The sequence below is a fragment of the Hippoglossus stenolepis genome, chromosome 2, assembly GCF_022539355.2.
Source record: "Hippoglossus stenolepis isolate QCI-W04-F060 chromosome 2, HSTE1.2, whole genome shotgun sequence".
NCBI classification, from domain to species: Eukaryota; Metazoa; Chordata; class Actinopteri; order Pleuronectiformes; family Pleuronectidae; genus Hippoglossus; species Hippoglossus stenolepis.
This window is the reverse complement of record NC_061484.1, coordinates 13,254,687-13,267,117: the sequence shown is the minus strand read 5'-3', so window position 1 is coordinate 13,267,117 and position 12,431 is coordinate 13,254,687. Positions and strand designations below refer to the sequence as shown.

Here is a 12,431-nt window from a genome sequence, read left to right as displayed (position 1 = left end):
CGTCTTTTGTCAAGCTTTTCTCAGGGAGGGCTGGATGGGCTGTCAATCACCTGCATCTGGTAAAAGACCGGCGCACAGCATTTACAACATAGTTTGTTTACACAGCATTTATAACATTGTTTACACATCGTTACGACAAAGTTTGTTTACGCATCGTTAAGACATAGTTTGTTTACACAGCGTTTACAACATAGTTTGCAACACTTGTCCCAAGATGAACCTTTATACAAATGTACATTTCAATGGGAAAAAAGATACATGACAAAGATGGAACAACATTAAACAAGTAGATTGAAAATACCTGATCTACCGGGACTGCATTCAATCCTCTTAACAGGAATCAAAGTATATGTACGGTTTTGAGTCATAACAGATGTGAACAGCTTATGTACTTAATAATAAAACAGTAATTATTATGAAAGGTGTTCAGCAAACCACAACCCAGGAATGAATGACATCAATCATATTCAATTCTTAATTTCGATATTTGAAAGGACATCAGCTGTCGTTAACATTCAGAGCTCAAAAAGTGTCCACCCCAGATGGGACTCGAACCCACAATCCCCGGCTTAGGAGGCCGATGCCTTATCCATTAGGCCACTGGGGCGCGTGACGCAATCTACTCGGCGATTCACAGTTTCATTAAACGGATTTTATGACATTTTCTGGAGTATATATATATTCTGTATAAGGCAGCGTGTCACCGGTGTGGAGGTTATTTCTGTTTGTCTCTTGTTTGGCAGATGTCGACATTAAAAAAACTTTAATGCGCGCGGCCATTTCTCTCGTCGTTGCCAGGCAACAAAGAACACACCACTGTGTCAAGTGCGTCATAGAAGAATCAAGCTACTTCCTGTTTATCTATTTTACTGAAAAATAAATGTCGAGTAATAAAACTGTTGCCATGCAGTTCCTCATATTTCCGCTGCCGTCTGAAACGTGGTACAGAGCTTGTTCGCAGGACACATGTTGTGGCTCATATTAGCAAAACACCGTGAATACAAGCTTCACTATATTAGCGGGTCCTTCGCTTGCGCCTTTATTTTGAAAATAATAGAGCGGAATACATTATCTTTTCCGCACGTAAACTAAATGAACGCTATGAGCCAGAGCTAGCTAACACAAACTGAGATCCTACTGAGCAACACTCCTCAAAGAATCCTGGGAAACTTCATCCTTTTACTAATTTATCACGGTCATGTTTGTCTTAAGATGATTTAATTATCATTGATTTTTCAGCTGGTTTCACTGTAACATGGAACTAGGGGGCTAAAGCTAGCGTTAGCGAGGAAAACCCCACGTTACCTTGGTTAGCGATAAACAAGTCGCACCTAGGTCCCGGTCAACATGGTGAGTTAACCTTTCAGCACACTTCCATGTACCCACAGGACCAATCTAATGCTATAGACTCATTTTAATACTATAGATTCATTTGAATGTTATAGACTCATTCAATACTATCGACTCATTTTACTATTATAGACTAATTTTAATACTATAGTAATTTTAATGTTATAGACTCATTTAATACTATCGACAATTTTTTATGTTATATACTCATTTAATAATATAGGCTCATTTTAATACTGTAGATTCATTTTAATGCTCTAGACTCATCTTAATGTTATAGAGTCATTTCACTGCTATAGAGTAATATTTATGCTCTAGACTTATGTCAGTGCTTTAGACTCATCTTAATGTTATAGTCACATAAGTTCTTACCCTTCAAAAACGGTGCTCACACTTTATCTTTGTAGATCCTCTCTCGTGTGAAACCAGCGCTGGGAGCAGAGACACAGGTGAGCATCAGTGAGAAGAAGAAGAACCAGACCAAGGTTCCCCGGCTGGAGGAGTACCTGCAACAGAGAGACTACCTTGGGGCCCTGACACTGTTGGAGGTACACACACGACCCCAGCTCCAATCAAATCACAAGTTTCTGTTCCAGTGTTAATGTGGTTAACCGTATAATTATAATGTTTATCCATTGTTCAAGCACAGTGAGGCGTGTACCACATAACACATTCACTCAGGAGCAAAAATCTGTCTTTAAACAAAAGAAACACAAATGGGACATTTCAACTAATATGAGAGTTTTTATCTTGATATAATTATTGACCATATTTCCCAGCTCTAATTGAAGTTAGCGATGTAATTATAGTTGTGACTAAACAGAAATGCACAACATTTAGGCAGAAAAGGGTTGTTCAGGGAAATGAATCCAATTTATTAAGTCCAGTCTATCATCAGATATTTTTCTAAAATTTCAATATCCAAAGTGATGGTTCTTTTTTGTTTGTCTCAAGAACATGGCGCCTGCTGATATTGATAATATCATAAAGCTTGAGTATAGAGAGCATTAACATAGAGGTAAATATATGAGGTGTGGACAAGATGAAATATTCATGATAGTTAATAAGTATTTTTTACAGGAAAGGGGTGGGACCAGATGAGTAAGGAGAATCCTCTTTCACACATTATCACACACTATGACTGAAGTGCTGCTGCTGATGTGCTGCTGTCATCTCCAGTTTCAGAGAAATGTCGGAGAGAAAGAGGAGCATGCTGACCTCTGGATTGGGTACTGCTCCTTTCACTTGGGTGATTACAAGAAAGCTATGGAGGTAGATGCTTGAATGAGTTTGTGTAGAGATGCACACTTTCTGTACATAAAGGTCCCTGATGGCAGTATATAAATTCTGAATGCTTGTCTAATGAATGGATAGGTTCTGATCATATTTGTAATAATTTCCTTGACAGGAGTACAAGTCTCTGACCATGAAGCCTGAGTGTCCTGTTGATGTGTGGGTCTATCTCGCCTGTGTCCTGTTTTTCTTGGGTCTCTATAAAGATGCTGAGGAGGCTGCGTCAAAGGGTAGGCATGGCAACCCAATAAATTTGTACTCTGTACTGAATTTTTGCCTCTTAACCTAAATATTCTACAATGTTATCTGGGGAAAGGACCATCAGTATTCTGTGGTACTGTTAAGTTAATTTTTTATAAAATCAGGGAACCGATTTTTGTGAAATACTTTTGGTCACAGTGGAATCAAATACGGATTTTGTATGAATTCTTTCATTCTAAGTTCACCATTTGACTTAAGGATATTATTTGAGTTTTTTCATCAGCATTCAGATGTAATGTATATCAACTTTAACATGCCAAATTATAACTTTCATAACATTAAGGCAGTCTGAGGTTTTACGGCAACAAAGCAACACTGGACACAGACTCACTGGAGTCTGAGTATCAATGAGTATCTCTTCAGTTTTTCAGTCCAGTGCTCATAGGTTGTCATTAAAATAATAAATAAATAAAACTCAACCGAATATAAGCCAAATGTCTTCAATGGTTTGATATGCACACCCAATTTTCCCACCGAGTTTTCCTCTGTGCACCATTTGCTGTTTAACTTGTCTAGTAATTTACCTGTATTCTTCTATTGTGAAGGAGGTTGAGTTCTGAAGACTTTTATGACCTTGATCTCTCATTGACTATGTTTACACGGAAACCAATATTCTGATATTAACCTGATTAATACAAAAGTCTGAATAAGAGACTGTCATGTAAACAGCATTTTCTGATTACCTTAACCCGCATAAGGTCATACTGGGAATAAGCAATAATTAAATGAAGATATGCAGAGTATTCTGATCTTAGTTGCATGTGTATGACAATAGAATGGAATATTCTATAAGGATCTTAATCAAAATTATTTCTCATCCAGAATAAGGTCAATAGTCTGATCATTGGTGTCCATTACCAACATGGTCAGTGTGACCCTGTTTCGTAGGTTTAGCAAATTTTGGTCACAAGGTCTGTTGTACATTTTTAGAATGTAATCAATCACTGTCTAATTTCTATGATCAATTTACAATCTCTTATTACACTGTTATGTCATTAATAAAATTAGCATCTTATTCCCATGTGCTTTGCTGTCTAACTTTTTAGCACCGACGTCCCCGCTCCAAAACCGGCTCCTCTTCCACTTGGCTCACAAGGTTAGAAAATAAATGAAGTTTTACTGTGATGTATTTATTTGTTCATCTCCTGTCACTCACTCACAAACAGTTCACTGAGCAACAGTGTGGGTCAGGTTATGTCTCTAATATGAGGTAAACTTTGAGGTCTGTACACTGTAAAGTATCTGCTATCTTTTTTTCTTCAGATACATGTATATTTTCACTGTTTGTGATCCATGTCTTCCAAATTGTATTTCATTGTTTTTGTCTTCCTGCTTTCCCCTCCAGTCTCTTACCATTTTGTCCACCTGATCAGATCCCTGTTTGAAATGTTCCCGTTGTCCTCATCTCGTGTCTCAGTTCAATGATGAGAAGAGGCTGATGGGTTTCCACCAGAACCTGGAGGATGTGACAGAGGACCAGTTGAGCCTGGCATCCATTCACTACATGCGTTCCCACTACCAGGAGGCTATAGACATCTACAAACGGCTTCTGCTGCAGAACAGGTCTGTGCTTTCCCTGGAACATGTACCATTCGCGCATCACCTAGACCGGTGTTCGTTTTGTCTATGTGGGAGAATGAGATTTTATGTGCTTCACCCCTTGTTGAACCATAAAGATAATTCAAGTGCTGCGGACCTGCTGAGCTGGCTTCTTCTAACACTGATATACTGTATCTGTAGTATCAAGGGTAAGAAATGGAAAGCCTATCACAGAATTGCCCTGGCCACTTCTCTCAGAGGTCTATTCATTGGTTTGTGGCATCTTTGGTCTAAGAGGCATATATTTTTTTAAGAGCATGGCAGCAGATGTAACAGCGTCTGTTACAATCCTCCTCAGCAGCTGATGGCACACTTGTTGAAATCCAAATTAGCTTTACTGCTACCACTAATGCTTTAGACTGCTGCCAACTGCTGCTACCTACCATGCAAAAATATAAAAATTATGATATGCAAATTCATTCTATATTGTCCTCTCATCACATTTTAATATGAGCAGTCCGTCCCATCAGATCTTCACTTTTGTCAGGTCATATATTAGAATGAATCTTTATTGCCTTATCTGTTATGTTTTCTTAAGACATTGTACTATGTCATATCAAGCAATATAAGATAATAGTGACGTGACTAGTAACATGAATAAGAATTTGTTAGGTTTTCAAATAATACATGATACAATTTTTATTGTATCACATTATTTCCCCCACTATAGGAAATAAACCAGAAATCAATTTTTAGTCCATATTACATCTTGTGTTTTCAGAGATTTCCTGGCCCTGAAAGTGTATGTGGCTCTGTGTTACTACAAGCTGGATTACTACGATGTGTCTCAAGAGGTGCTGGCCGTGTACCTGCAGAGCATCCCTGACTCCACTATCGCCCTGAACCTCAAGGCCTGCAACCACTTCAGACTCTACAATGGCAAAGCAGCAGAGGTAAACAATGTCTGACTACGGCTGGTTGTTTTATGTGTACATTTTGCAAATGCAGGTAATTCCCCCGGAAGTATCAGCCTGACTGGTTTTCAGAAGCTTCAGTGTTTTCTGTGGGAGAGAGGAGCTCCCTTAACCACAGACTTGGGGCTTTTTAACTTTGCAGATATTTTACATAAACAAAAACCTCTAAAACACTAGATGACAAAGGAAACTGAAAAAAGCAAAATATGTCTCCTTTGCATCTGTTGTAAAGATAACAACACAAGATCTGGTTATTTGGATGTCAAACATAAGTCACAGCTTACGTTGATTTTACAATGAAGTTGTCGTCTTTATGTCATTGTGTTTTTGTTTTCAATTTTTTGTTCCTATGTCACATAGCAACATAAAAATCAAACATCTTTTTTAGGGGTCAATATTTTTCCAATAAAATATTTCCAATAAATGCGCAAATATGGTAATATTTGCGCATTTATTGGAAATCTTTCTTTAATATTTTATTTCTTGTTAATTTTCTGCTCATCCTTGTCATTTCTGTGTGGAGGTTAAGTAGAGTAAGGTTGGACTGGATGTTTGCATTCTCTCCCTCTCAGGCTGAGCTGAAGAACCTAATCGACATCTCCTCCTGCTCCTTTGAGTTTGCTAAGGAGCTTATCCGACACAACCTGGTAAGCTCAACTTCTGACTGTGAGTGTGTAGGTGTGTCCACACACGAGTGACTTATATGCTAGATTTCCACTATGTGAATCTCTCCCTCCTCCCGTGTACTGCAGGTGGTGTTTCGTGGTGGGGAGGGGGCTCTGCAGGTGCTGCCTCCTTTGATCGATGTGATCCCCGAGGCCAGACTCAACCTGGTCATCTACTATCTCAGACAAGGTGTGTGGCGGCATTGCAGTTCTCAAAACAAGGAAAATATATTTAATTTTTCCTTTTCAAAGGTTTTATTGTAAAATTATATGTAAAGAATTGAAAATGCTGTGTATTTAGACCTTCTTTTTTTTTATGGAGTCACCTATTTATCACAGAGAGTTTATAATACCCAAATATAATACAAGAACATTTCTATTTCTATGAGTCTATGGGTTTTATATCTGTTTTAACCAAACTGTAAACAATACAATAATATGCAACACAACTAGATCCTCCGCCAACAGTCCCCTTATGAAACCACATTTAAATTCAATAGATAAAGATTTTTATTTGGATCTGCAAATCTACCAAATTGCACACAATAATTTATATCATCCCCATTACATGCCTGATTTTTTAAAATCAAGTTCTATGTGAAGCAATTTGAAAAACACCCAGGCTATCTCATAATTTTAAAGACAGTGAAAAAACTCGGATCCTCCCCCTGATCTGGATCTTGGTTCTTTCCTGACCTATACCATCCTTCCACCAAGTTTCATGGTAATCCACCCAGTAGTATTTGTGTAATGCTGCTAACTAACAGATAAACAAACAAACGCTTATTAAAACATAACCTCCTTAACAAGGTAATCAAATCCTTCTCTACTCAAACAAGAATGAATGTACTCTCTGCATCTTTTTCATGCTGCAGTTCATTTGATATATAGTTGTTTTAAGTGTTACATTCTATTGAAAACTTGCTCTAGTATATAGAATCACATGCTCCATTCTTCACTTCCAGACGATGTCCAAGAAGCTTTCAACCTCATTCAAGATCTGGTACCAACCACACCTCAGGTGACGATTCTCAGTGACACAATGATTGTTTCGAGTATGTTGTTGTAACTACTTGGCTTAAACAAGAGTGTGTTTTACTAACCGGGCTCATTGAAATTACGCCTATTATTAAACCTCTTCTCCTTGTTCCACTTAAGAGTTCATGAATTGCTTTTTCTTTCTTCGTAACAGTTTTTCGTATCTTCATCTTAATGTTCCATTCATCTGTTCACCTGTTGCAATGGATTGAAGCAGGTTTTAGAAGCAGAGCGTATCAAATGATTGTCTGATCATTTCGTATTCTCTCAGGAGTATATCTTGAAAGGAGTGGTGAATGCCGCACTGGGACAAGAAATTGGATCAGTGAGTATTTGTGTTAAACTGGAAGAGTTACATGTAAATGGATGTGATCATGAGAACAGAGAGTGTGAGACAAACATGCACTTTTATCTCTTTACAGAGGGATCACTTGAAAATCGCACAGCAATTCTTTCAGCTGGTTGGAGGCTCGGCGAGCGAATGCGGTACAGTGAATGAAAGTTTAATCAATGTGACCTTTTTACAGAAACCCAGTGCAAGCATGTAAAAAAATGTTTTGTCCTTTCAGACACTATTCCTGGCAGACAGTGCATGGCCTCCTGCTTCTTCCTCTTGCGGCAGTTTGAAGATGTTCTCATTTATCTAAACTCAGTCAAGGTTGGTGTTGCATAGAGTTATTACTTTACTGTGGTATCAGTGTGTAACCTGGAGCTGAACAAAAGACTCCCACACACTGGGTGATAAGTGTCACTTCAGATGACAAGTGGTGCTTCACAGATGAAGGTGTGTATTTGTGTGTTTTTCCCCGTGATTTGTACGACCAACCCTGACACTTGGCATGCTCTTTATTTCCGGACACATAGCCGATCATCCTTTTTCGTGCAGATATAACTGTTCTTTTCTTTTTGCAGGGTTACTTCTACAATGATGATACATTCAACTTCAACTACGCTCAGGCTAAAGCAGCCCTAGGCAACTACAAAGAAGCTGAAGAGGTACCTCACTTCAGCAAGAATCTACAGAACTGCTTTTTTAAAACTTGAATTCATTCTGACTGGAGTTACTGAATATTGTGTTGCACTAATCATAATGTTTCTTTCAGGTTTTTCTGCTGATTCAGAGTGAAAAGATCAAGAATGACTATGTTTACCTCAGCTGGCTGGCACGATGCTGTACGTATAATAGTGACTGAAAGATCTTTCTGCACAGAACATTACATTAGGTTGCTAAATTAAAAACAAACTGTAAAAGAAAATCTGAACATATATCATATCTAATTCCTCATGTTTACATGAAAATAAGGATTACAAAAATTGAGCTGTAAAAACAAAACAAAATAGTGTTTAAAGGCAGTAAAAATAGCTGAAGTTCACTGAAATGATTAATAAAATCCTGTGAAGCAAGAAAAATACAATTTAAGTCAGAGTAGGGTTTTTAAAAAGCCCAGATATAATAAATTGATGAATTAAAGTAATAAACTAAATCTGTTTAAAAAACAAGATTTGATAAATCCCAGCATAGACCAGGCACCTTTACTTCTTCAACTCTGAACAGATCTGAGGCTCAGCTGAGGCACAGATGGATTAAGATCCATCTTAAAATGTCTTAAAACGTTTGGATGATTGATAATTTTTTCCTAAAGTTTAATATAGGTGAAGTGTTGGAGGGTTTGGATTTGACATTTTATTATAACTGAAGTGAAAACAGGAGGAATATGATCCAGTTTCTCAGTTTTGTGCTACATTTGGCAGCAGCTTCATAGAGGTGAGGCCTTTACAGGTAGACATGAAAAAAGTTCCAGTTCTCTACAGCTGTTGGCATAAAAGCAGAGTGGGTGCTCTCAGAAACCTCGAGCTGGTAAAAACAAGACTTTTGATTTTCTCGCTCACTGAAGCTGAGGTCAGAGTCAAACCTCGCTGCCAGATTTTCTTGCCTCAGGCCTGTAAAGAATTTAGGGTTACTCTCGCACTCGCTTAGTATTTCACTCAGAAGCTCTTAGAAATGGAAATCTTCCTTAAAAGATTCCCCTTCCTGTCTTAATCTACATCAATAAAAATCTGCCTACAGGCATTTCATTTTTTTTTTCAAATCTTAATCTACTGAGGTTGCTGAAAGTGGCTGTGATGATGGATTATTGGATTCTTTTCCTTGTCAGATGTAATGAACCAGAAGGGTCGACTTGCCTGGGAGCTCTATCTGAAGATGGGCACTTCCTCTGACTCCTTCAGTCTGCTTCAGCTCATCGCCAACGACTGCTACAAGGTGACTCCACCATCTCGTATAACCTCAGGTTATCACCTAAAACCTCAGAAATACCTGTGTAGATGTATGAAATATTTGTCGATCGGCAGAAAATGATTCACCAGCAATTGATCAATCAATCAATTAAGTGTTCAAGCAAAAATGTGAAATATTGTCTGGTTTGAGCTTTGCCAATGTAAGTTTGACTATTTTATCTTGTTGCATTTTTAATAACTTTAGATTTTGGACACTTTGTCTGGACAAAACAAGCAATTTGAAGACAAAATGGGAAATTTGGATTGGTACAACATTTGCATACAATTAATTGATTAATAAAAATAATCAATACTTTCAGATAGTTGCAGCCCTAGTATGAAGCTTCATTTTCCTTTTTCCAGTGAATTTAACATTAGCACTGCAAATTTATTATTATGTACATTTTTTATTAATCTGCAGATGATTTTCTGATCAATCACCAAAGAGGTCATTTTTTTACCCATAGCAAGATTACGCAAAAACTACTGGTTGAAGGATGCATTATAGATTAGAGAAGAACCTCTATATTGTTCAGACTCAACCGAACGTGTGAGCAGGCGTCACAGATGTGTGCAGTTTCATCTACGCCTTGTAAATCAATATGTTGCAGTGGGTCACGGTTACAACATGTTGTTTCAGATGGGCCAGTTCTACTATGCAGCCAAAGCATTTGATGCTCTGGAGAAGCTGGACCCAGAGTCAAACTACTGGGAGGGCAAGAGAGGAGCCTGTGTTGGAATCTTCCAGCTCATACTGGCAAACAAGGAGTCCAAGTATGTTTGCTTTGTTTTTTTATCTTGTGCAATAGTTTAAGTCTTGATTACACATTTAAAAACGTTTTCTTCATAATCCCTGTCATTACCATGTAACATCTGGACTCACAAATCAAACATCTGTGGTCTGTTTGAGTTGGTGTGGAGTAGACACACAAGAGTTGGTGCATTCTTGATCTAATCTTGTTTATTGACGTATCCTGTTTGCGCTCTAGGGAGACACTTAAAGAGGTCTTGCCCTTGCTGCGAAATTCAGGAAACCCCCAGGTTGAATACATCATCCGAGCTCTGAGGAAGTGGGCCAAAGACAACCGAGTCCTCCTCTCATGACGACCGTCAGCAGGATCCACCTCACTGTAGTCCTGCATCCAGAGAAGCTACATTATGCATTAACTTCATTCAACTGTATGAATGATATCTCTGCCACATGAAGACATTATTATTATTATTATTATTATCATGAAGACAATGTACTGTTTTGTTTTTTGAATGTCTTCAATTGCAAATATGTACTTGTATTTTTGCATTAAAATATGACCATGTTTTGTAAATTAAAGTGACTAATTTGTATGAATTTCAGTGTAGTAACTGACTAAAAACTTTTCCCTCTGATTTTATCAACTAATACAAATTTACAATCAGACAAGATATGAGTCTAAACTGTAGAGGTAGGAAAAATGAAAGGTAACATGACAAACAAATCAGGTTATCATGAGCAAGATAAATATATTTATATTCAAAATTAATGTCAATATAATGTTTTTCAGTTTTGTATTAATCTTTGATACAAATGGAATTAACAGAATCAAGCTGATAGGAAGAATTAAAAATGTGTATTTGATACTCATAATTTTTAATAAATCAGATTAAGGAAGTGATTTATCTAGATTATTTTTGAAAGACAACTTTAAAGGAAACATACAATTCCTCACACTGTTTAATTATGACTGAGTCAAATCCCAATTCTTTACTAGATGCCTGTCTGAACAGTATGTTGTCATTGGAAAAAAAGGAAAGGTTAGCGGTCAGTAATCAAACTAAAACCCTGTGAGGGCTGTTGATTTTGAGTATCCTACATTTCATGGAACGATGGAAGTGGAGAAACTTCCCTCAGCCAAACAGACAATCATGACAGATTTTAGAAACCATGACCAGATGAAGGTATTCTTCAATAGGTTTGAGTATGTACATGTTTAGAAGACTATTTCTATACTGTGTTTCTCTTAGTGACGTTTACTTGGCATTGACATGTTAAAGTTGCAGTTTGAGTAACATGCACTAGCACACAAATTGCACCATGTGTCCTATAAGGATTACATGTTTTTAACCAGGTTAAAGGACACTACTCTGATTCAGTGGTTTACATCCATAAATGCAGGGTTTTGGGAGAGACAGTTGAAGCAGCAGAGCTTCACAAATCCAGAATTTTAGTACCTAAAGTTCAGGCTTAGCAAAAGTTACATCCTACAATAAAACCTAAAGGTCAATTTAAATCGTGTAAACTTTACGCCCCCTCAACCTTTACCTGGCCTGATGACATTATACTTGACCGAGCTGCTCCAGAGAAACACTATACAACCGTTTCTTCATGCTGAGTTTTACACCTGTGATGGAAATTTGACCTGGTGAGACTTCTGAAATAAAGAGATTTGAGAATAATAGTCTTTTAAGTATTCTTTATTCTATGCAAGGAAGGTCAGACAATCATACAGCATGCGAAGAGCATTCTGCAGAGGGAATGACCAAGAAACAGTTGCAGGCGTGTGCTTTTTATGCGGGAAGAGGTGTGTGAAGAGTTGAACTACTTGTGTGTGTATGTATGTGAACTATGTGTGTGAACTGAGTGAATAGTAAAATCCCAGGAGATAAGACACAGACACAGGTTGAAGGCCTCTTCGAGCTCTTGGTGGGGGGAGACGAACAGTCTCATATTTGTGGCCCTGATCTTGACAGTTACACAAACAGAAATAGTATGCATAAGCAGAGATAATATATAGTGTGGTATGATGGTAACATTTTCCATTACACACCCAATGGCGGTTGAACTGGTCCTAATGTGTAAAATTGGTGAAATGTCCTTTCAATTGTAAACTAGGTAACAGGGCAGGATTTACCACCTTGTATGTGGCAGGTGGTCATTACAACAGGCCCCAACCATAGATTGTTTTGCCCTGGGCCTTGGCAACAGGTTAATCCAGTTACAGTTTCTACCAGAGAACAACAGAAAATTTAAATATCACTGTCACGGTTAAATGTATTC

At 37.8% G+C, this 12,431-nt stretch overlaps 1 protein-coding gene and 1 non-coding gene across 2 annotated transcripts; one reads left to right on the top strand and one right to left on the bottom strand.

Moving 5' to 3' along the window:
- Positions 1-534: 534 nt before the first annotated feature.
- On the bottom strand, positions 535-607 carry trnar-ccu. The gene has a single exon. It is a non-coding gene; the product is annotated as a tRNA-Arg (tRNA).
- A 343-nt stretch (positions 608-950) lies between these two features.
- ttc26 (tetratricopeptide repeat domain 26) lies at positions 951-10,745 on the top strand. Its single transcript, XM_035145219.2, has 18 exons — positions 951-1,350; positions 1,758-1,898; positions 2,530-2,622; positions 2,759-2,873; positions 3,951-4,000; positions 4,322-4,467; positions 5,225-5,396; positions 5,990-6,064; positions 6,170-6,272; positions 7,048-7,103; positions 7,392-7,445; positions 7,543-7,606; positions 7,690-7,778; positions 8,033-8,116; positions 8,224-8,293; positions 9,277-9,383; positions 10,038-10,171; positions 10,387-10,745. Exons 1-18 carry the CDS (start codon positions 1,348-1,350, stop codon positions 10,499-10,501), a joined length of 1,671 nt encoding a protein of 556 aa, XP_035001110.1. The 5' UTR covers positions 951-1,347; the 3' UTR covers positions 10,502-10,745.
- Positions 10,746-12,431: the final 1,686 nt, after the last annotated feature.

Coding starts and splice junctions, on each gene's coding strand:
- ttc26 (XM_035145219.2), top strand. Junction 8,294..9,276: donor CAGCTGGCTGGCACGATGCT/GTACGTATAATA, acceptor TTTCCTTGTCAG/ATGTAATGAACCAGAAGGGT. Junction 9,384..10,037: donor TCGCCAACGACTGCTACAAG/GTGACTCCACCA, acceptor ATGTTGTTTCAG/ATGGGCCAGTTCTACTATGC.